This window comes from Nomascus leucogenys, chromosome 14 (assembly GCF_006542625.1).
Source record: "Nomascus leucogenys isolate Asia chromosome 14, Asia_NLE_v1, whole genome shotgun sequence".
NCBI lineage: Eukaryota > Metazoa > Chordata > Mammalia > Primates > Hylobatidae > Nomascus > Nomascus leucogenys.
The window spans coordinates 84,986,554-85,006,978 of record NC_044394.1 but is presented as its reverse complement, the minus strand read 5'-3'; the positions used below and the strand labels follow the sequence as shown (position 1 = coordinate 85,006,978).

Sequence of the window (20,425 nt, the reverse complement as noted above, 5' to 3'; positions counted from 1 at the left end):
AGGCTTGGTGCCGGCAGCGCTGTGCCGCACTCTCCTGGTTGCCTCCTGAGCACCTCCACCCGCTTCCCTGCCAGGCGTGGCTGTGTTTTCACCGCCAGTGTCCATCTGGCACCCTTCTCGATTGCCAGGTAGTTATGGTCTGTGTGGGCGACACCTGAGGGACCCAACCAAACCAAGGTCCAGGACACACTTCCGGGCAGGGGTACCGCCTCTGGTTAGCTGGTCACTCCCCAGCCCAAATCTTCCACTGATGACTTCTGGGGTCAGAGGCCACCTAAGGGTCTAGAAAACAGTCTCCTCCGGTTGGCCGATTTAGACAAATACACAGCCCGCCTGCCTACGTTGGGGTTACGGCCCAATAAACCCGCAGCCAAGGTGAAAATCCTAAGTGTGCGTCTTGCGCTTCTGACACAGCCAGGGCGTCGCTGGATGCGCGGAGGCAGGGCTGGACACATTCTGGTGCTTGAGGGGTTCCAGGGACCACGAGTTGTTTTTCCAGTGCCCCTCACCCTTTGCCCTGGAGGGTGGGGGAGGCCAGACAGCAGTGACCAAGCTAGAGCTGCAGGTTCTTCTTCCCTGTGGCCCAGCCCTAAAGCAGCCTTGGGGACTTAAATTTAATTTTGCCCAACAGGTGCACCTGCGCCAGGAACACACCAGCACCTCCTTGTTCTTCGCAGGGAAGTGGAATCCAAGCAGGGGCCCAGATGCAGGCAGGCATCTCCTGGGAACAAGAGCCCCAGGATCCACCCCGGGGCCCCACTTCCAGGGTGGTTGCCTGGGGCGTCTGGTCAGAGCCAGACCAGACCTGAGCAGGAGCTTCCGGGCATCTGTGTGTGGGAAGGGGGAGGCAAGTCCTTCCTAACCGCCTTTTTTCCCAGTTTTCATTCAGTCTGGCCCCAACCAGGTTCTTTTTTTCTTTACTTTTTCTTTTGTTTTTTTTTTGTTTTTTTTTTTTTTTGAGATGGAGTCTCGCTCTGTCGCCCAGGCTGGAGTGCAGTGGCGCGATCTCAGCTCACTGCAACCTCCGCCTCCCGGATTCAAGCGATTCTACTGCCTCAGCTTCCTGAGTAACTGGGATTACAGGCGTGAGCCACCGCGCCCGGCTCCCGAAGCCGGTTTTCTGATCTCTTGCAGCTGGGCCGGGGCTGAGCCCTCGTGGGGGCAGGGCCCACGCCGCACACACGTGGCCCCCGCCGGGTGACTCACGAGCCAGCGCCTGCGCGACGGGGTGGCCAAGGGGTGCAGGTTCTGGGCCAGGGGCCGGGCCTCCTGGGGATTGGCAGGGCGCCCGCCTTGGTCCCGTGAGCCCGGGGCCGGTCCCCAGGCGGTGGCCTTCGGCCCTGCACTCCGGCCTGGGAAAAGGAGGACGCCAGGGGCCCGGGGAAGTGGAGGCGGCCACGCAGCAGCCCCGGAGCACCCGCGCGTCCCCAGGCCGGACCCACAGCGCTCGGCGCCCCTCGCGGCCGCTTTAAGGAGCCGGGTCCGCCTCCATCGCAGGGGGGGGCGTGGCCTGGCGGTCCCGCCCCCGGGGCGCGCGCGCGCATTGGCTGTGCGGGGTGCGGACGCGCGGGCGGCGCTTTGAACCGGGCGCGGGGCGCGGGGCGCGGGGCGCTGCGGGCCGGTCCACGCCGGGGTAGGGCCGGGGTCGGGTTGTGGTCGGGCCGGGATTGGGCTCTCCTGGGCCATGGCAGCCGAGGCGCGCGTGTCGCGCTGGTACTTCGGGGGGCTGGCCTCCTGCGGGGCCGCCTGCTGCACGCACCCGCTGGACCTGCTCAAGGTGAGGCCGGGGCCCGGGACGCGGGGAGGATGGGACCCTGGCGCCGCCGAGACGCCTGCAACGGCAGCAGCCCGGCCCCACGCACCCGGGGATCGCCGCGCCCGGGGCACCCTCCTGGAGAGCGCGAGGAGGTCCCCGACGCCCGGATGGCCGATCCCGGGTGGCCCTCCAGTGGTGGCCGCCGAGCTCGAGGCCTGCAGGGCGCAGCCGCGCTCCCCAGCTTCCCAGCCGGCTTCCCAGTTCTCGGCAGGTGGCGATCCAGCCCCAGCTCTGCACTTTAATACCTGGTGACCTTGGGCGAGTCACTTGGCCTCTCTGAGCCACCCAACCCCATACATTCAAGAACACTTCTTCCGCCTAGTTAGAAGTTGTGGGGGGAGTTATGTGAGGTGCACAGGTGTTGGCATCTAGAGACCTGCTGGCTGTAGCACACCCAGGGCGTGGGTCAAGCCGCCCCCCACCCAGGGGTGTTTAGCACACCGCCGGCCGTGTCCCTGGGCAAGTGGGGTGACCCGGCGCCCCGGCTTTGGGCTGCTTCCTCTGGAGAGCTGGGTGGGCACTGGAAGCGATGTTAGGACCAGCACACCCCCAGGAGAGATGCCGGGAGACCCTGCACGCGTGTGGTCCTGGCGCTATGAAAGTGGGCGTTTCTCAGCACGAGAAGCAGCCACTGTTTTTCTACTTTTTTTTTTTTTTTTAATGCTTATGGGGCAAAATAAGACAGAGCTCTCCTTGTTTCCCAGGGACAGCCAAGGGTCGTTGTTTTCTGACCGTGTCTTGCCACAGAGAACAAAGAAGAAAGGGCCTGAGGCTTTGCACAGTCTGCTCAGCAGGCCATGCCCTGTGAACCTGGCTGTGGTCACTGGGCAGCCGCCTGTCTGGGGGACCTTTACTTTAGCAGCCTGCCCAGGGGACTTGTATTCCAGTAGCCTTTGAGGGGACTGACTTTACTAGTGAGCAACAATGCTGGCCACTGCGTGAAGGCCAGGTGAGCAGATATGGGCGTCTTGGGGCACCTGAGACCTCACTGGTCCTGGGAGAGGCCTTCAGAGCTCCCAGGCCACAGGCAGCCACGGCCAGTGAGAGGCAGCCACAGTGACAGGAAGGCGCTGGCATGGGCAGAAGGAGCCCCTCCTTGGCATCGGGCTCTTCCTTTCTTCCTGGACGCTGCACAGGGGCCCTCTCCCACGGGCCTCTGGGTGTTGAAGGCGGGACCTGCATGCTGCTGTCCATTGTCCAAGGCCCTCTGAGCCTCACTGCCCCTTGGCCCCACCCCACCAGGCGCTCTTTGGCTGCAGAACACTGCCTGGGAGAGGCAGGGAAGGCCGCCCCCGTGGAGGCGGGACTGCCCTCTGGCCTGGGAGGGCGGGAGAAGCCAGCTGCTGGCAGCATATGGGGCTGTGGTCAGGGTGTGCTCCTGAGGACTGCTCACCAGGGCTCTCTGCCTGGCCGTTGGAAAGATTGTTTTAAAGCTTCTTGATCACTTTGTCCCATGTCCCTACAGTCCCTACCGTCACATCTGGCCTGGACAGGGGCTGCTGCGTGTGTGGCCCAGTCCCTCTGCTCTGCTGGGCTCGCACAATGGGAGGCCCCTCTCTGTCCCCACCCATTTTTGCCGACCCGTGGGCGTGCGTGACAGGGGCCACGCACGTGCAGGTCACACTGAGCGGTGGATAGACTTCTTTGGGGTCAGTGCTGGGGGTGGGACCCAGGAGCTGGGATCCTGGGCCAGGTGCTGGCCTTCCTGTCTGGCCCTGGCCCACCCGCCTTCTGCCTGGAGCTCTCAGCTGGCCAAGCGAGGAGGCAGAGTTTCTGTGAGTGGTGGAGGCCAACGGAATGGGAGGTTGTCGGGCTGACAGCCCCCGAGTGCCTGCCCACAGCTCCTAGGTGCTTTGTGGAGGAGGCTGCTGTGCCCTGCCGCCAGCCACACCGTCCCCTTGTCTGCTGCTGAGCTCCTGCTGCCTTTCAAGGCCTTCTCTGGCTACCTCCTCAGTCTCCCATGGTCCTGCAGGCTCCCTCGCCATTTCTGAGTGCCCGTAAACGTTTGTCCCTCTTAAGACATGGTGTGGTGGATAAAAAGTAGGGCTCTGGGGTCTCTTCCCTGGGCCCAAATCCTGATGGCATCAGCGGGTGAGTTACCTCTCTGTGCCTCAGTTTTCTCATCTGCAGAAGGAGAACGGCGAGCCCCTGTGGCCAGTGCGGCCAGTACTCAGGTGGTGCGCGGGGCACTCGCGGGGCTCGCGGACACTCTCAGCTCCATGTCCACTGGTGTGGTGGCTGTTGGAAAGCAATGGTGTGAGCTGGTTCCAGGCATGGGTGTGGAGTCCCCGGGCAGGGCCGTGGGAGGCCTTATCACTGCCTCCTGCCTCAGTTTCCCCCTCTCTGGATGAACCTGGCACCGATCCCTCGGGGTCGCTGTGGGGTCTGAGAGCACTGGCTCCCGCAGGTGCATCTGCAGACGCAGCAGGAGGTGAAGCTGCGCATGACAGGCATGGCGCTGCGGGTGCTGCGCACCGACGGCATCCTGGCACTCTACAGTGGCCTGAGCGCCTCGCTGTGCAGACAGGTGCGTGCTGTGTGCCAGCCTTAGGCTCCCCATGGCCCCTCAGGGCTCCCAGACTGGGGCTGAGTCCTGCATTGGCATCCAAGCTCCTTCCGTCCCCTTTTCAAGACTGTGCAAGGAAGGACCCACCAGGCCGAGAGCTGGTGACCCCAGTTCGCGCCTTCCACGGGCACCCACCCAGTTCGCAGGGCTGGGCCTGAGACCGCCACTTACCGGTGGGGAAACTGAGGCCCAGGGAGTGAGAAAGCAGGGTGCAGCTCTAGATTTGTGAACTGGCTCAGCCGCATGCTGGCACAGTGGCCTTGGGAAGGCCCCTCAGGGTCCCTGTGGCCCCTCGGGCTGAGGGGGGATTCCTGGCTGGGCCGGGTGGCGAGGCTGAGGGGTGTGGGGCGTGCCCACCCCTCCAAGCCGGGCCCTTCTCCCCCAGATGACCTACTCCCTGACTCGGTTCGCCATCTACGAGACTGTGCGGGACCGCGTGGCCAAGGGCAGCCAGGGGCCTCTCCCCTTCCACCAGAAGGTGTTGCTGGGCTCCCTCAGTGGTGAGCTGCCGGGCAGGAGGGGCGCGGGGCGGTCAGGTCGAGGACGCCATGTGTCAGCACGGCTCGTCTTTGGGGTTTGTGTCACCGCAGGTTTGGCTGGAGGCTTCGTGGGGACGCCTGCGGACTTGGTCAACGTCAGGTTGGTGTCCCCCCACCCCACCTGCAAGGCCAGGGGGTTTCTTGTCCCCAGACAGGCCAGGGCCTGCCAGGGTCGCCTGCAGAGTGGGGTCAGCCTGGAACAAGCCGCTGAGACCCTGGTGTCCTGGGCATAGGAGGGTGGGTGTCCCTGAGCCCCGGCGTGCCCTGTCCTGTGGGCCCCGCTGACCAGCATGAGCTTCCCTGCGCTGCCAGGGCTGCCCATGCCCCTCGGCCCTCCTGCCCCTCCCGCCGCCTGCTTCTGTTTCAGGATGCAGAACGATGTGAAGCTGCCCCAGGTTCAGCGGCGCAAGTGAGTCATGGGCGGCCCTGCCTTCTCGGGGTGGTTGGGGTGCAGGAGGCTCGGGTGGGAGCGGACCCCTGGCTGCTCTGCCGTGACCTAGCTGGGACTCCAGCAGGCCGCGGTTCCTGCACGGTCCATGGAGGGTCCTGACGGCTGTTCTGGACTCGGGGGTGTCACTCCGCCCCCCCAGGACCTTTGGGTTCTTCCTGTGGGGAGAGCCTTGTTGGATTGGGGGCTGGGCCTGTTTGCACCCCAGGGCGGTGAGTGCGGAGGCGAACGCCCCAGGTATGGAGACAGCGCGTGCAACAGAAACGCCCGGAGGCGCTGCCTCCCTGCCCAGCTCAGGGCAGCTGTGCCCTCCTGCCATGGCCTGGGGCCTTTCCAGGGCCTGGGGTCCACTCCACCGGCAGCATGAGCCATTTCCCCCGCCCCTTCCAAGGACCCCTGGGGAGTTCTGGCTTCTAGCTGTGCATGCAGACTATGTTCCCACAGGCCCCCAGGGGCTGGCGGGCAGGAGGCCTGCGTGCTAGGAGTGGTGCCCAGCCAGGGACTCTGTTGGAAAAGATGGAACCTCCTCCCTGAGGGCCGGGCGGGGCAGGCGAGGTGGCTGTGGGACGGCAGGACCAGCCTCAGGTGTTCCCAGGGAGAGATCTTCAGGCCCATGAGGCCTCTGCTTCCTCGAGAACCCCCAGCCTGCCGCGGGGCCCGGGAGGACCCTCTGTGGGAGCCGGTGGTCGGGGGGGGGGTCTCATGTGGTCATTGTGTGTCCCCGGCAGCTACGCCCACGCGCTGGATGGCCTGTACCGCGTGGCTCGTGAAGGTGAGGGGCAGGTGCTGTGCACAGGCAGGGGTCTGGGGTGCAGGCAGAGTGGGCAGTGCTGCATGAGACTGGGCGCCCAGGGATTTGGGCCGGGTGCCTGGCCTCACCCCTTTCCTCACCCCTTCCTTGTGCAGAGGGTCTCAGGAGACTGTTCTCGGGCGCGACCATGGCATCCAGCCGAGGGGCCTTAGTCACTGTGGGCCAGGTAGGCCGCCTTCATGGGGTGGGTGTGGGCAGTGCCTGCAATCACTGACCTCCATCTTCAGAGGGGCCATAGAACGAGGCACTGGGCGCTGAAACCCTCCTGGGGAGCCACCAGCTGTGACCTTGTGGGGCAGGGTGGGGGGCATGGGTGGGTCAGGGCTGCAGCCTGTGAAGGACCTCAGGCAGGTGTCTCCCCTGTCTGGGCCTCACGGACGGATGGATGGAGCAGGTGCTTGGCCATTGCCAGGTGGTGTCGCTTGGGGCCCTGTGTGCTCTCCCCAAGCTGGGGTCCCCCCTACAGCCCTGACCGCCCTTGTGCCCCTGCAGCTGTCCTGCTACGACCAGGCCAAGCAGCTGGTCCTGAGCACCGGGTACCTCTCCGACAACATCTTCACTCACTTTGTCGCCAGCTTTATTGCGGTAAGTGGCTGGCGTGGCTAGGGTGGGTGTCCCTGGGCCAGCCTTGGGCACTGAGGGCACCCAGGATGGGGCTAGGGCTGGGGAAGGCGGGGGCCTTGGGTATCTGGCAGTGCCCCCTGGGGCTCATAAGTGGGTTCCAGGGCCTTGGGAGCTCATGGGTCAGCCTGGTGCCCCCGCCAGCATGTTCCTGGCCTGCTCTGGGAGTTAGGTCGAGGGACCAGCGTGTGGGTGGGATTCGGCGATGGTGCCTGGGGTACCTGACAGGCCGCTGGTGACGAGCCTGCTCCTCAGGGTGGATGTGCCACGTTCCTGTGTCAGCCCCTGGATGTGCTGAAGACGCGCCTGATGAACTCCAAGGGGGAGTATCAGGTGAGTGGGGCCCTGCCTGTGCGGTCAGGCTGCACAGCCCAGCGAGTCCCCTCACCTCTCCGGGAGGTGGATACTCACACTGGGACCTGGGGAAGGGTGCCCCTCCCTTCTAGTTGCCTGTCTCTGCACAGCACTTGCCTTGGGAGAGGGTCGTGCCTTTGAATGCCTTTGCCTTGTTTTTGTTTTTAAAGAAGACTTCTTGGCCAAGCGCAGTGGCTCATGCCTGTAACCCCAGCACTTTGGGAGCGTGAGGTGGGCAGACCGCTTGAGTCTAGGAGTTCAAGACCAGCCTGGGCAACATACTGAGACCCTGTCTCTACCAAAAATACAAAAATTAGGGGCCAGGTGCGGTGGCTCATGCCTATAATCCCAGCACTTTGGGAGGCCGAGGCAAGCGGATCACCTGAGGTCAGGAGTTCAAGACCAGCCTGGCCAACATGGTGAAACCCCTTCTCTACTAAAAATACAAAAAATTAGCTGGGCGTGGTGGCGGGCGCCTGTAATCCCAGCTACTCGGGAGGCTGAGGCAGGAGAATTGCTTGAACCTGGGAGGCGGAGGTTGCAGTGAGCCAAGATCACACCATTGCACCCCAGCCTGGGCAACAAGAGTGAAACTGTCTCAAAAAAACAAAACAAAACAAAAATTAGTCAGGCTTCGTGGCGCATGCCTGTGGTTCTGCTACACAGGAGGCTGAGGTGGGATAATCCCTTGAGCCCAGGAGGTCCAGGCCACAGTGAGCTGAGATTGCACCACTGCATTCCAGCCTGGGTGACAGAGTGAGACTGTCTTAAAACATTTCTTTTCAGCCAGGCACGGTGGCTCACACCTGTAATCCCAACACTTTGGGAGGCCAAGGCGGGCAGATCACAAGTCAGGAGCTGGAGACCAGCCTGACCAACATGGTGAAACCCCGTCTCTACTAAAAATGCGAAAAAATTAGCTGGGCCTGGTGGTGCATGCCTGTAATCCCAGCTACTCAGGAGGCTGAGGCAGGAGAATTGCTTGAACTTGGGAGGCGGAGGTTGCAGTGAGCCGAGATTGTACCACTGTACTCCAGCCTGGGGGACAAAGCAAGACTCTGTCTTAAAAAAAAAAAAACTATTTCTTTTCTTTTTTTTTTTTCCCCCCCTCAGTGTAACCTCCACCTCCTGGGATCAAGTGATTCTCCTGCCTCAGCCTCCCAAGTAGCTGGGATTACAGGCGCCCGCCACCATGCCCAGCTAATTTTTCATATTTTTAGTAGAGACGGAGTTTCACCGTGTTGGCCAGGCTGATCTTGAACTCCTGGCCTGAAGTGATCTGCTGCCTTGGCCTCCCAAAGTGCTGGGATTACAGGCGTGAGCCACTGTGCCCGGCCAAAACATTTCTTTCACAGATTAACAGAGCTGGTGCTGTTCATGGCAGTCTGTGCCTCATAGGTGCCCTGGGTCTCCTGCCTCGGGCCCCCACCAACTCCATGGGGCTTCCATGTTTGCTGAGCCCGTGGCTCTGTCCCTGTTCTTCTCCCTGACCCTGCCGTGCTGCATCCCTGGTTCTCATGGTTCTGTTCACCGCCCCCTCTGCCCACTGGACCCTGGGCTGCACCCTCAGGCCCTGGTTGTACCGCATGAGCAGGCAGGGTGGCTGTTGACCTGGCCGGTGCCTGCAGACCTGTGGTCACCTGTTACCAGCCAGCAGCCGCCGCTCACGCACACACCCACACCCACACCCCACATTGAGAGTGCCCAGACCACCGTGCCTGGCTGGTGCCTGGGAGGGGATTTTCGTTGCCTTTTGGGTGAGAAGCAGCCTTTTTGATTGTTTCACTGCGTTTTCTGCAGGGCGTTTTCCACTGCGCCGTGGAGACAGCGAAGCTCGGGCCTCTGGCCTTTTACAAGGTGCAGTGGTGGCGGCAGTGGTGGCTTGGGCAAGGGGGAGCGGGTCCCTTCGGGCTCTGTGTCTCTCATTTTCCCTGTCTCCCTCCAGGGCCTTGTTCCAGCTGGCATCCGCCTCATCCCCCACACCGTGCTCACTTTTGTGTTTCTGGAACAGCTACGCAAAAACTTTGGCATCAAAGTGCCATCCTGACCAGCCGTGGGAATAGCTGGGCTGCCAGGCCAGCCACACTAGGTTCTTCCAAAGAGTCCCAAGCCCAGCACCTGATCCTGGGGCCACGACCTCCCTGGCCGTGGCCACCCGTCCTTCGCAGCAGGCCCCTGCTGTCCCCCCACCTGCTGGCTGAGCTCCTCCTGGCCTCGTCCCCTCTCAGCTGTAACTGCACCAGCCCCCTGCTCTGGCTCCCAGGCTCTCCCGGCTGGGCACTTCGTGGCCTTGCCCCTCTCCCCCTGGCAGCTCCTCCGGGGAACAGGGGCTACCGGAGGCTGATTTCTCCCCTCACCTGGGCCAGGGGAGGGGTATTATCCCTGCCTCCTGCCCCCGAGGCCCAAAGCAGCACCTTCCAGCACTTTCCATCGAGGACTCGGGTGGCAGAGTGTGGGTGCACCCAGGCTGTTGCTCACCCACGTGCTAGCTGTGCACTTTGTGTCCGCTGAGAGCGACTAGACCTTCCATGTCCTCGGGCAGCTGCAACTCCCCCCAAGACCCCGCGGCTGGGTGGGATGAACAAACAGAAACCACGAGCGAGTGCCTGGGAGGGAGGGACCCAGAGTGGTTCTGGAGCCATCGCGGGTGAGGGTCAAGGGCCACCGAGGTCCCGCGCACCGCCACCTGCCCTGCAGTGGCTTTAGCAGTTAGTTTTGCCAAAGCCTCTCCGCTCACCAGCAGGCGGCCTCTGTGTTCAGGGACTGTGCCTGCGTCCCTCGGGCCCCTGGGCCCTCCCGCTTGGCTCCCTGGGGGAATGGCCCAGGCGGGCTGCGGTTCCTCCTCAGGGCCTTCTCCCCGACAAGGAGTCGGACGGGGTGGATGCTGCATCCTCTGCCTCCCTGGCCGCTGGGCTTCACCCCACCTAGGAAGGGCAGTGTGCTCTGTGGGGGCTGCAGTCAATAAATGCCGGGAGCTGCCGCGTCTGTTCCTGCCTGCACTGCCTGCCCGCTGGCTGCCTTGCTGTCCAGACCAGCAGGACCCCCTGCACCCCCTAAGGAGGACAGGGCCAAAGCCTTCTGGGGAGGAGCCAGGGTCCTCGCTGTGCATTTGGGAGACCTTTGGGTGAAGGAATTGGGGAAGTAGGAGGAACCAAAACCGGTGTGGGAGGAAGGGAACGAGACGGTGAGGCTGGGGTTGAGGGTCTCAGACATTGTAGACTCCGTGGGGCCACCCCACCAACAGCAAGCACTAATTTTTTTGGGCGGGGGACGGGATCTAGCTCTGTCATTCAGGCTGGAGTGCAGTGGCATGATCTTGGCTTACTAACCTGGGCCTCCTGGGCTCAAACCAGTCTTCCACCTCAGCCTTCCAAGTAGCTGGTGCTATGGGCGTGCACCATCACACCTGGCTAATTTTTGTATGTTTTTGTAGAGTTGGGGTCTCGCAATGTTACGCAGGCTGGTCCCAAACTCCTGAGCTCAGGGGATCTGCCCACCTTGGCCTCCCAAAGATGCCCCCCCCCGCTTTTTTTTTTTTTAAGACAGGGTCTTACTGTGTCACTCAGGCTGGAGTGCAGTGGCACAAACAGCCTGTAGTCCCAGCTACTTGGAAGGCTGAGGTGGGATCGCTTAAGCCTGCAAGTTCGAGGCTGCAGTGAGCTATGATCGCACCACTGCACTGCAGCCTGGGTGACAGAGCGAGACCCCATTTCAACAAAATAATGTAATGGTGGGCCGGATGTGGTCTCTTATACTTGTAATCCCAGCATTGCGGGAGGCTGAGGCAAGATCTCTTGAGCCCAGGAATTCGAGACTAGCCTGGACGATATGGTGAGATCCCCATCTGTACAGAAAATTTAAAAATTAGCTGAGCGTCATGGCACGCACCAGTAGTCCCAGCTACTTGGGAGGCTGAGGTGGGAGGATTACTTGAGCCCAGAAGATTTAGGCCGCAGTGAGCCATGATTGTGCCACTGCACTCCAGCCTGGACAACAGAGCAAGACCCTGTCTCAGAAAAAAAAAAATCTTTTATATTCTCGAATAACCATTCAGTGCTCAAATTTCTCCGACTGCTATGTGCATTTTGTGAAGAGCTGGTTTTGTTTGAACTGGGGACCAGCGGGAGCTCTGAGGTTTGTACATGGTACCCAGTGCCCACGTTGGAAATTCACAGCCAGGGAGTGGGTGGGTAGGTTCAAGGGGAAGGCTGCTGCTTCCTGAGAAACCAGGTGGTTCAGAAAGGCAGCTCTGGCCAGCAAATCCCAAAATCTGCAGATGCAGGGACACATTCTCAGAGCTGCTTTGATGGGAGCCCTGGAGGAAGCAGCCGTCATGCCAGGGCACCAGGGCCACCCCAGAGGCTGGCATCACCCCCAGCCCCTCCCTGCAGTCAGCCCCACTGGGACAGTGCCAGTCAGAGGATGAAAGTGCCCAGTCTGGTTTGGCAGGGCCAGGCCTGGCAGTGGGCCACCACAGGGCAGGGTGCAGAGGGTGGGGTGGGAGAGGAGGCCAGTGGGCAGGGCTCCTGACCCACCCTCCACAGAAGCCACAGCTCCCCAGGGCCGGGGCACAGGCCCAGGATGGGGGTAGGTCAGAGGGGATGCCAGTCCCGGGGTTTCACAGCCCTTACCCTATAGGCCCTGCAGGCTACCTGGTCCGAGGGCCAGAAGCCAGCCAGTTTCACGCTTGGGCGCCAGGGACAGATCTGGACCCTGCTGAGTCAGCATTTCAGCAGTCACCTGCTGAGTCAGCAGTCATTTCCGTGCATTTTTTTTTTCTTTTTTTTTCTCCTTTCGGATGGATTTTTGCTCTATCACCCAGGCTGGAGTGCAGTGGTGAGGTCTCGGCTCACTGCAACCTCCACCTACCGGGTTCAAGCGATTTTCGTGCCTCAGCCTCATGAGTAGCTGGGACTACAGGTGCATACCACCAAGCCTGGCTCCTTTTTGTATTTTTAGTAGAGATGAGGTTTCACCATATTGGCCAGGCCGGTCTCGAACTCCTGACCTCAAGTGATCCACCCCCCTCAGCCTCCCAAAAGTTCTGGGATTATAGGCATGAGCCACCGCATCCAGCCTCCATGCATTTTTTTAAAGTGACTTCATAGTTTACAAAAAGTTACACAATAATCATTTATTGTCAAGAAATTTCAACAAGGATGCCAAGACAATTCGGTGGGGAAAGAAAAGTCTACTCGGTGGAGAAAGAAAAGAAAAGACGGGCGTGGGGGCTCACATCTGTAATCCCAGCACTTTGGGAGGCCGAGGCGGGTGGATCATCTGAGGTCAGGCCGACATGGTGAAACCCCGTCTCTGCTAAAAATACCAAAAAATTACCCAGGCATGGTGGAGCACACCAGTCTCAGCTACTCGGCAGGCTGAGGTAGGAGAATCACTTGAACCCGGGAGGCAGAGGTTGCAGTGAGCCAAGATTGCACCAATGCACTCCAGCCTAGGCAACAAGAGCAAAACTGTCTCCAAAAAAAAAAAAACAACTTCTGTGTTTTAAAGGACACTGTCAGGAAAGTGGGAGACAGTCCGCATAATGGGAGGAAATCTCTGTAAATCATATTAGATAAGGGACTACAATCTAGAACATATAAGAAAACTCTTACAAGAAAGAATTGTGTTAATGGCACAGGATGGGAAAGAAGGTATACCAATGGCCAATAAACACATGAGAAACCACTCAGCATTATCAGTTATTAAGGAAATGCAAATCAAAACCACCATAGATGCCACAGCATCCACTAGGCTAAAATCAAAAGGACAGAAACTGACAAGTGTTGGTGAGGCTGTGGAGAAATTAGAACCATCTAGTGCTACTGGGAACGGAAGGTGGTGTGGCCACTGTGGAATAGAGTCTGGCAGTTCTTCAAAGTGTTAAACACAGAGTTACCATCTAACCCAGTAATTCCACGCCTCTGTACATACCCAAGAGGAAAGAAAACATGTATTTATAGAAACTTGGACACAAATGGTGGTGCCTTCCTGTAGTCCCAGCTACCCAGGAGTCTAAGGTGGAAAGATCGCTTGAGCCCAGTAGTTCAAGACTAGCCTGGGCAAGTTAGTGAGACTCCATCTCTACAAAAATTTTTAAATATTAGCCAGGCGTGGTAGCGCACGCCTGTGGTCCCAGCTGTTTGGGAGGCTGAGGTGGGAGGATCACTTGAGCCTGGGAAGTGGAGGCTGCAGTGAGCTGAAATTGTACCACTGCACTCCAGCCTGGGCAACAGAGTGAGACCCTGTCTCAATAAACAAAGAAGCAAAATGAAAATGTAGGGCCGGGCGCGGTGGCTCACACCTGTAATCCCAGCATTTTGGGAGCCTGAAGCGGGCTAATCTTGAGGTTAGGAGTTCCAGACCAGCCTGACCAAGGTGGTGAAACCCCGTCTCTACTAAAAATACAAAAAATTAGCTGAGTGTGGTAGTAAGCACCTGTAACCCCAGCCACCTGAGGCGGGAGAATCGCTTGAACCCGGGAGGCGGAGGTTGTAGTGAGCTGAGATCGCGCCACTGCAGTTTAGCCTGGGTGACAGTGCGAGACTCCGCCTCCAAAAAAAAAAACAAAAAGAAAATATATGTAGCGTTTAGGAGCACATACTGAGGTGGTAAAACAAAAAAGGGGGAACAGTCCCCATAAAGTCAGAAGGGTGTGGGTTGGGAAACCTGTAACTGGGAGGCGGCACCAGTGGCTTCTGGAAGCTTCTGGAACGCTGGCTCTGCTCCCCACCATGGCCTGAGCATCTGCCTTATCATCAATCACTTGGCTCTCCATATTTTCCTTTTATTTTTTTGAGGCGAAGTTTCACTCTTGTTGCCCAGGCTGGAGTGCAGTGGCACAATCTTGGCTCACTGCAACCTCTGCCTCCCAGGTTCAAGCGATTCTCCTGCCTCAGCCTCCCAAGTAGCTGGGATTACAGGCACATGCCATCACACCCAGCTAATTTTTGTATTTTTAGTAGAGACAGGGTTTTGCCATGTTGGTGAGGCTGGTCTGGAACTCCTGACCTCAGGTGATCCACCTGCCTCGGCCTCCCAAAGTGCTGAGATTATAGGTGTGAGCCACTGTGCCTGGCCTGAACCTCACAGTTTAAAAATATTTTTTTGTGTGGCTGGGGGCAGTGGCTCACTCCTGTAATCCCAACACTTTGGGAGGCTGAGGTGGGCGGATCACATGAGGTCAGGAGTTCGAGACCAGCCTGACCAACATGGAGAAACCTCTCTACTAAAAATACAAAATTAGCTGGGTGTGGTGGCCCATGCCTGTAATCCCAGCTACTTGGGAGGCTAAGGCAGGAGAATCACTTGAACCTGGGAGGCAGAGGTTGAAGTGAGCCGAGATCGTGCTACTGCACTCCAGTCTAGGGAACAAGAGCGAAATTCCGTCTCAAAAAAAAAACAAACAAAAAAATAATGTTTTCGGCCGGGCGCGGTGGCTCACGCTTGTAATCCCAGCACTTTGGGAGGCCGAGGCGGGTGGATCACGAGGTCAGGAGATCGAGACCACGGTGAAACCCCGTCTCTACTAAAAATACAAAAAATTAGCCGGGCGTGGTGGCGGGCGCCTGTAGTAAGAGCAATAAGAGTGAAACCTTGTCTCAAAAAAAAAAAAAAGAAGAAGAAGAAGATTTGCACATTATAATTAGCATGCCTAATCAAAAAGTCATGAATACTTAAACTGTGTAACCGAGAGGCCACTTTTTTCAGACGTGATGAGGGCACAAAAGTCATGGCAGCTGAATATCTCCATAACTTCAGAAAACCAGCTGGGCCTTGGCTCATGCCCTGGCAGGGCATGGAGCCAAGGCCAGAAGATCGTTGAGTTAGAAGTTCAAGCTGCAGTGAGTAACGTGCATCACTCCAGCCTGGTTACACAGTTTAAGTATTCATGACTTTTTGATTAGGCATGCTAATTATAATGTGCAAATCTTCTTCTTCTTTTTTTTTTTTTTTTTTGAGACAAGGTTTCACTCTTATTGCCCAGGCTGGGTGTAATGGCTCAGTCTAGGCTCACTGCAAGCTCCGCCTCCCGGGTTCAAGCCATTCTCCTACCTCAGCCTCTCCGAGTAGCTGGGACTACAGGCACCTGCCACCATGCCTGGCTAATTTTTGTATTTTTAGTAGAGATGGGGTTTCACCATGTTGGCCAGGCTGGTCTCGAACTCCTGACCTCAGGTGATCCGCCTGCCTTGGCCTCCCGGAGTGCTGGGATGACAGGCGTGAGCTGCCGCGCCCAGCCGTAATGTTTAAATCTTTTATGTCCTTGTTTGGTTGTGTTGAGCCGACCTTGTAAATTCTGAGATCTCGTGTGAAAGGTTCTCCCTGTGGTTCCGGATCTGTCCAACCCTCTGTGCACCTCACAGTCCTTCCTGACGTGATCCAGCCCTGTGTCTACACTTGCCGCTTTAGTCTCAGGTAAACATCTTAGTGGCACAGAGCCCACCAGTCTGCCCAGACAGGGGAGAGGCGGGTGAATGGTGGCAAACCATGTGACCCAGTTCATTTTTTTTTTTTTTTTTTTTTGAGATGGAGTTTCGCTCCTGTCGCCCAAGCTGGAGTGCAGTGGCATCATCTTGGCTCACTGTAGCCTCCACCTCCCAGTTCAAGTGATTCTCCCGCCTCAGCCTCCCAAGTAGCTGGCATTACAGGCATGCGCTGCCATGCCCAGCTAATTTTGTATTTTTAGTAGAGATGACATTTCACCATGTTGGCCGGGCTGGTCTTGAACTCCTGGCCTCAAATGATCTACCCACCTCAGCCTCCCAAAGTGCTGGGATTACAGGCATGAGCCACCGTGCCCGGCCTCCATGTGACCCAGTTCTGATGGGAAGACGTGAGGGGAGGTGCCCTGGGAGCCCTGATGCAATTGAGCTTCTGTGGACACACTTCTGATGGTCCCACAGTTACATTTGGGAGACCATTCTTTTTTTCAGTGATGGAATATTCTTCTAGGTCCTACGTAATCATTGTTGTCTTCACTTCTATTTTGTCTGGTGTTAATATCACCGTACCTGCCTTATGTTCTGCCTTTCTGGGTCATTTTGTTTTGGGTGTGCGTAAATACTCATGTGGCGATTCAGGCCGGATACGTGGCTCACACCTGTAATCCCAGCACTTTGGGAGGCTGAAGCAGGTGGATCACTTGAGGTCAGGAGTTCAAGACCAGCCTGGCCAATATGGCGAAACCGCGTTTCTACTAAAAATCAAAAATTAACTGGGCGTGCTGGCATGCGAGACCGGAGAATCACTTGAACCCAGGAGGAGGAGATTACAGTGAGCCAAGATTGCACCACTGCACTCCAGCCTGGGCTACAGAGTTAAACTCCGTCTCAAAAATAAATAAATAATAAATAAAATAGTCACGTGATGCTTCAGGTCATCTGACATCCTGTCCCCCACCCCTTAGTAAAATGCCTGCTATTTTGTTCAAGCAGCCACCACCCCACCCCAGTCCTTGGGCCTCAGGGACTCCAGGGCCTGACTCCAGCTCCCAGCATGAATGGAGTTGGTTTAAACCAGTCGGCATGGCCCACAGTGATTGGTTTAGGCATGGGCCTGTCACCTAAACTGGGCCAATGATATGTAAGATATTTATTGTAGCTTCTGGGATGGAAGCTTCTCTGCCAGCTTGTTGGTTGGGCAAGGATGACACTCCCGGCCCTACTGGCGGAAGCTCTGCTCCTGTCGTGTGTGAACCATGCAGCAAATGGCCTTGGAGGCTGCTGGCAGCCATCTTGTGACCATGAGGCAAGTCAGCCTCCGGCCAAAGCCGATGATGCGAAGGCAATGAGGAGAGGGAGAAAGAGCCGATATTTGTGTATTGGCTGTGACATGCTGCTGCCTCTCTGGAGGCCGGGTTCATTATACTTTTCCTGGTATCTTCTTCTGTTTGCTCTGCTGGGTTGGGGCCCGAGTTTTACTTCCTGGGTGTATTGTGTGTGCCTCTGTTTTGTGGTGTTGGTTTTACTCGTGGGTTTGTTGACTCTTGGGTGTCTGCTCTTTTTTTTTTTTTTTTTTTGGGACAGAGTCTCATGCTGTCACCCAGGCTGGAGTGCAGTGACCTGATCTTGGCTCACAGCAGCCTGTACCTCCTGGGTTCAAGCAATTCTTATGCCTCAGCCTCCTGAATAGCTGGGATTACAGGTGCCTGCCACGGCTAATTTTTGTACTTTTAGTAGAGATGGGGTTTTGCCATGTTGGCCAGGCTGGTCTCGAACTCCTAACCTTAGGTGATCTGCCCACCTCCACCTCCCAAAGTGCTAGGATTATAGGCATGAGTCACAGTACCCAGCATTTTTTGTTTGTTTGTTTTGAGACGGAGTCTCACTCTGTCACCCAGGCTGGAGTGCAGTGTCCTGATCTCCGCTCACTGCAAGCTCCGCCTCCCGGGTTCACACCATTCTCCTGCCTCAGCCTCTCTGAGTATCTGGGACTACAGGCGCCCGCCACCATGCCCGGCTAATTTTTTTGTAGTTTTAGTAGAGACGGGGTTTCACCACGCTAGCCAGGATGGTCTCCGATCTCCTGACCCCGTGATCCACCTGTCTCGGCCTCCCAAAGTGCTAGGATTACAGGCGTGAGCCACCGCGCCTGACCTGTTTGTTTTTGAGACAGAGTTTCACTCTTGTCACCCAGGCTGGAGTGCAGTGGTGCTATCTCAGCCGACTGCAACCTCCAACTCCCAGGTTCAAGTAATTCTCATGCCTGAGCCGCTGGGATTACAGGTAACTGCCACCAGGTCTGGCTAATTTTTCTTTTTTTTTTTTTTTTTTTTTTTGAGACGGAGTCTCGCTTTGTCACCCAGGCTGGAGTGTAGTGGCATGATCTCAGCTCACTGCAAGCTTCGCCTCCTGGGTTTACGCCATTCTCCTGCCTCAGCCTCCTGAGTAGCTGGGACTACAGGCACCCGCCACCACGCCCAGCTAATTTTTTGTATTTTTAGTAGAGATGGGGTTTCACCATGTTAGCCAGGATGGTCTCCGATCTCCTGACCTCATGATCTGCCTGCCTCGGCCTCCCAAAGTGCTGGGATTACAGGTGTGAGCCACCACGCCTGGCCAGCTCTAGCTGGTGTTACGGGTGAATTTTTACCAAACATTCAGGGAACAGAAAAATCCGTGTCTTGAAATGTTCACAGAAGGCTAGCATGATCTCAACTCCAAAATGAAAATTAAAAGACACATCTGTTTCATGACTGTAGATGTAGAAAGCCTAGATAAACTATTTTTTTTTTTTTTTTTTTTTTTTGAGACGGAGTCTCGCTCTGTCGCCCAGGCTGGAGTGCAGTGGTGCGATCTCGGCTCACTGCAAGCTCCGCCTCCCGGGTTCACGCCATTCTCCTGCCTCAGCGTCTCTGAGTAGCTGGGACTACAGGCGCCCGCCACCACACCCGGCTAATTTTTTTTTTTTTTTTGTATTTTTAGTAGCGGCGGGGTCTCACCGTGGTCTCGATCTCCTGACCTCATGATCCGCCCGCCTTGGCCTCCCAAAGTGCTGGGATTACAAGCGTGAGCCACCGCGCCCGGCCTAGATAAACTATTAATAAATTGAAGTCAGCTGCATATAAGAAATATCAGACCTCATGATCATGTAGGGGTTATATCAGAATTTCAATGTCAGGAAACTAACTAATGTAATCTGCATGTTACATTAAGAGTAAAAGAGGCCGGGCGTGGTGGCTCACGCCTGTAATCCCAGCACTTAGGGAGGCCGAGGCAGGTGGATCACCTGAGCTCAGGAGTTCAAGACCAGCATGGCCAACATGATGAAACCCCATCTCTAGTAAAAATACAAAAATTAGCCGGGCATCATGGAGGGTGACTGTAGTCCCAGCTACTCAGGAGGCTGACGCGGGACCCTCGTTTGAACCTGGGAGGTGGAGGTTGCGGTGAGCCAAGATCGCACCATTGCATTCCAGCCTGGGCACGAAGCCAGACTCCGTCAAAAAAAAAAAGGAAGAAAAATTCTGCAGTCATCTCAACAGCTACAGAAACAGCATTTTGTGCAATTCAATACTGATTTGCAGGGGCCAGGGGTCATGGCTCATGCCTGTAATCCCAGCACTTTGGGAGACCAAAGCAGGTGGATCCCTCGGGCTCGAGAGTTCAAGATCAACCTGGGCAATGTAGCAAAACCCCATCTAAAAAAATAAGAAAATATTTGGCAAGCATGGTGCATATGTGCACAGGGCGCACACCTGTGGTCCCAGCTACTGGGGGTCTGAGGTGGGAGGATTGCTTAAGCCCAGGAGGTTGAGGCTGCAGTGAGCCGTGATGGTGGCACTGGACTCCAGCCTGGGCAACAGAGCGCAACCCCATCTCAAAAAAGAAAAATACTCATTTGCAACTTTTATTTTTTTAATTTAAAAAATTTTTAATGTATTTATATTTTTTGGGACAGAGTCTCGCTATGTCGCCCAGGCTACAGTGTGATGGCATGATCTCAGCTCACTGCAACCTCCACCTCCTGAGTTCAAGTGATTCTCCTGCCTCAGCCTCCTGAATAGCTGGAATTACAGGTGACCGCCACCACGCCTGGCTAATTTTTGTATTTTTAGTAGAGATGGGGATTCACCATGTTGGCCAGGATGGTCTCGAACTCCTGACCTCATGATCCACCCATCTCAGCCTCCCAAAGTGCTGGGGTTACAGGAGTGAGCCACCATGCCCGGCCTCATTTGCAATTTTTAAAAATCGCTTTGCAATGCTGGGTGCTGTGTCTCATGCCTGTAATCTCAGCACTTTGGGAGGCCAAGTGGGCAGATCACGAGATCGGGAGATCGAGACTATCCTGGCTAACACAGTGAAACCCCATCTCTACTAAAAATACAAAAAAAAAAAAAAAAATAGCTGGGCATGGCAGTGTGTGCCTGTTATCCCAGCTGCTGGGGCGGCTGAGGCAGGAGAATGGCGTGAACCCGGGAGGCGGAGCTTGCAGTGAGCAAAGATTGCGCCACTGCACTCCAGCCTGGTTGACAGAGCAAGACTCCAGCTCAAAAAAAAAAAAAAAAAAAAAAAAAAAATTGCTTTACAACCTAGTAGTAGAAGAACAATTCCTTGATCTGATAAAGAGCATTTCCTTAACAAGATGTAGCAAAATTTAAAACCCATGCATTACAGAAAAGATACACATTTGATTATATAATATTTAAAAAAATATGCATGGCACAAGACTATAAACAAATATACACAATGGAAGCCATGGTGGGAAGTATCGGCCAGGGCATCGGCCAGGGCCACGTCTGAGTCCTTGGCAGAGCTGGGTCACG

At 56.7% G+C, this 20,425-nt stretch overlaps 1 protein-coding gene across 2 annotated transcripts; it reads left to right on the top strand.

Moving 5' to 3' along the window:
* Window positions 1-1,490: 1,490 nt before the first annotated feature.
* On the top strand, window positions 1,491-10,135 carry SLC25A10 (solute carrier family 25 member 10). Of its 2 annotated transcripts, none has more exons than XM_012512532.2 (11): window positions 1,491-1,777; window positions 4,224-4,343; window positions 4,768-4,882; window positions 4,973-5,021; window positions 5,289-5,330; window positions 6,098-6,141; window positions 6,276-6,346; window positions 6,673-6,765; window positions 7,057-7,134; window positions 8,956-9,012; window positions 9,101-10,135. In XM_012512532.2, the coding sequence occupies exons 1-11, from the start codon at window positions 1,685-1,687 to the stop codon at window positions 9,200-9,202; spliced, it is 864 nt and encodes a 287-aa protein (XP_012367986.2). In that variant the 5' UTR covers window positions 1,491-1,684; the 3' UTR covers window positions 9,203-10,135. The 2 variants fall into 2 exon arrangements, with proteins under 2 accessions (XP_012367986.2, XP_030684106.1); XM_030828246.1 differs by having other exon boundaries at window positions 1,561-1,777; window positions 2,521-4,343.
* The last annotated feature ends 10,290 nt before the right edge of the window (window positions 10,136-20,425 follow it).

Coding starts and splice junctions, on each gene's coding strand:
- SLC25A10 (XM_012512532.2), top strand. CDS start 1,685: ATGGCAGCCGAGGCGCGCGTGTCGCGCTGGTACTTCGGGGGGCTGGCC. Junction 5,331..6,097: donor CCCCAGGTTCAGCGGCGCAA/GTGAGTCATGGG, acceptor TGTCCCCGGCAG/CTACGCCCACGCGCTGGATG. Junction 6,142..6,275: donor GTACCGCGTGGCTCGTGAAG/GTGAGGGGCAGG, acceptor TTCCTTGTGCAG/AGGGTCTCAGGAGACTGTTC.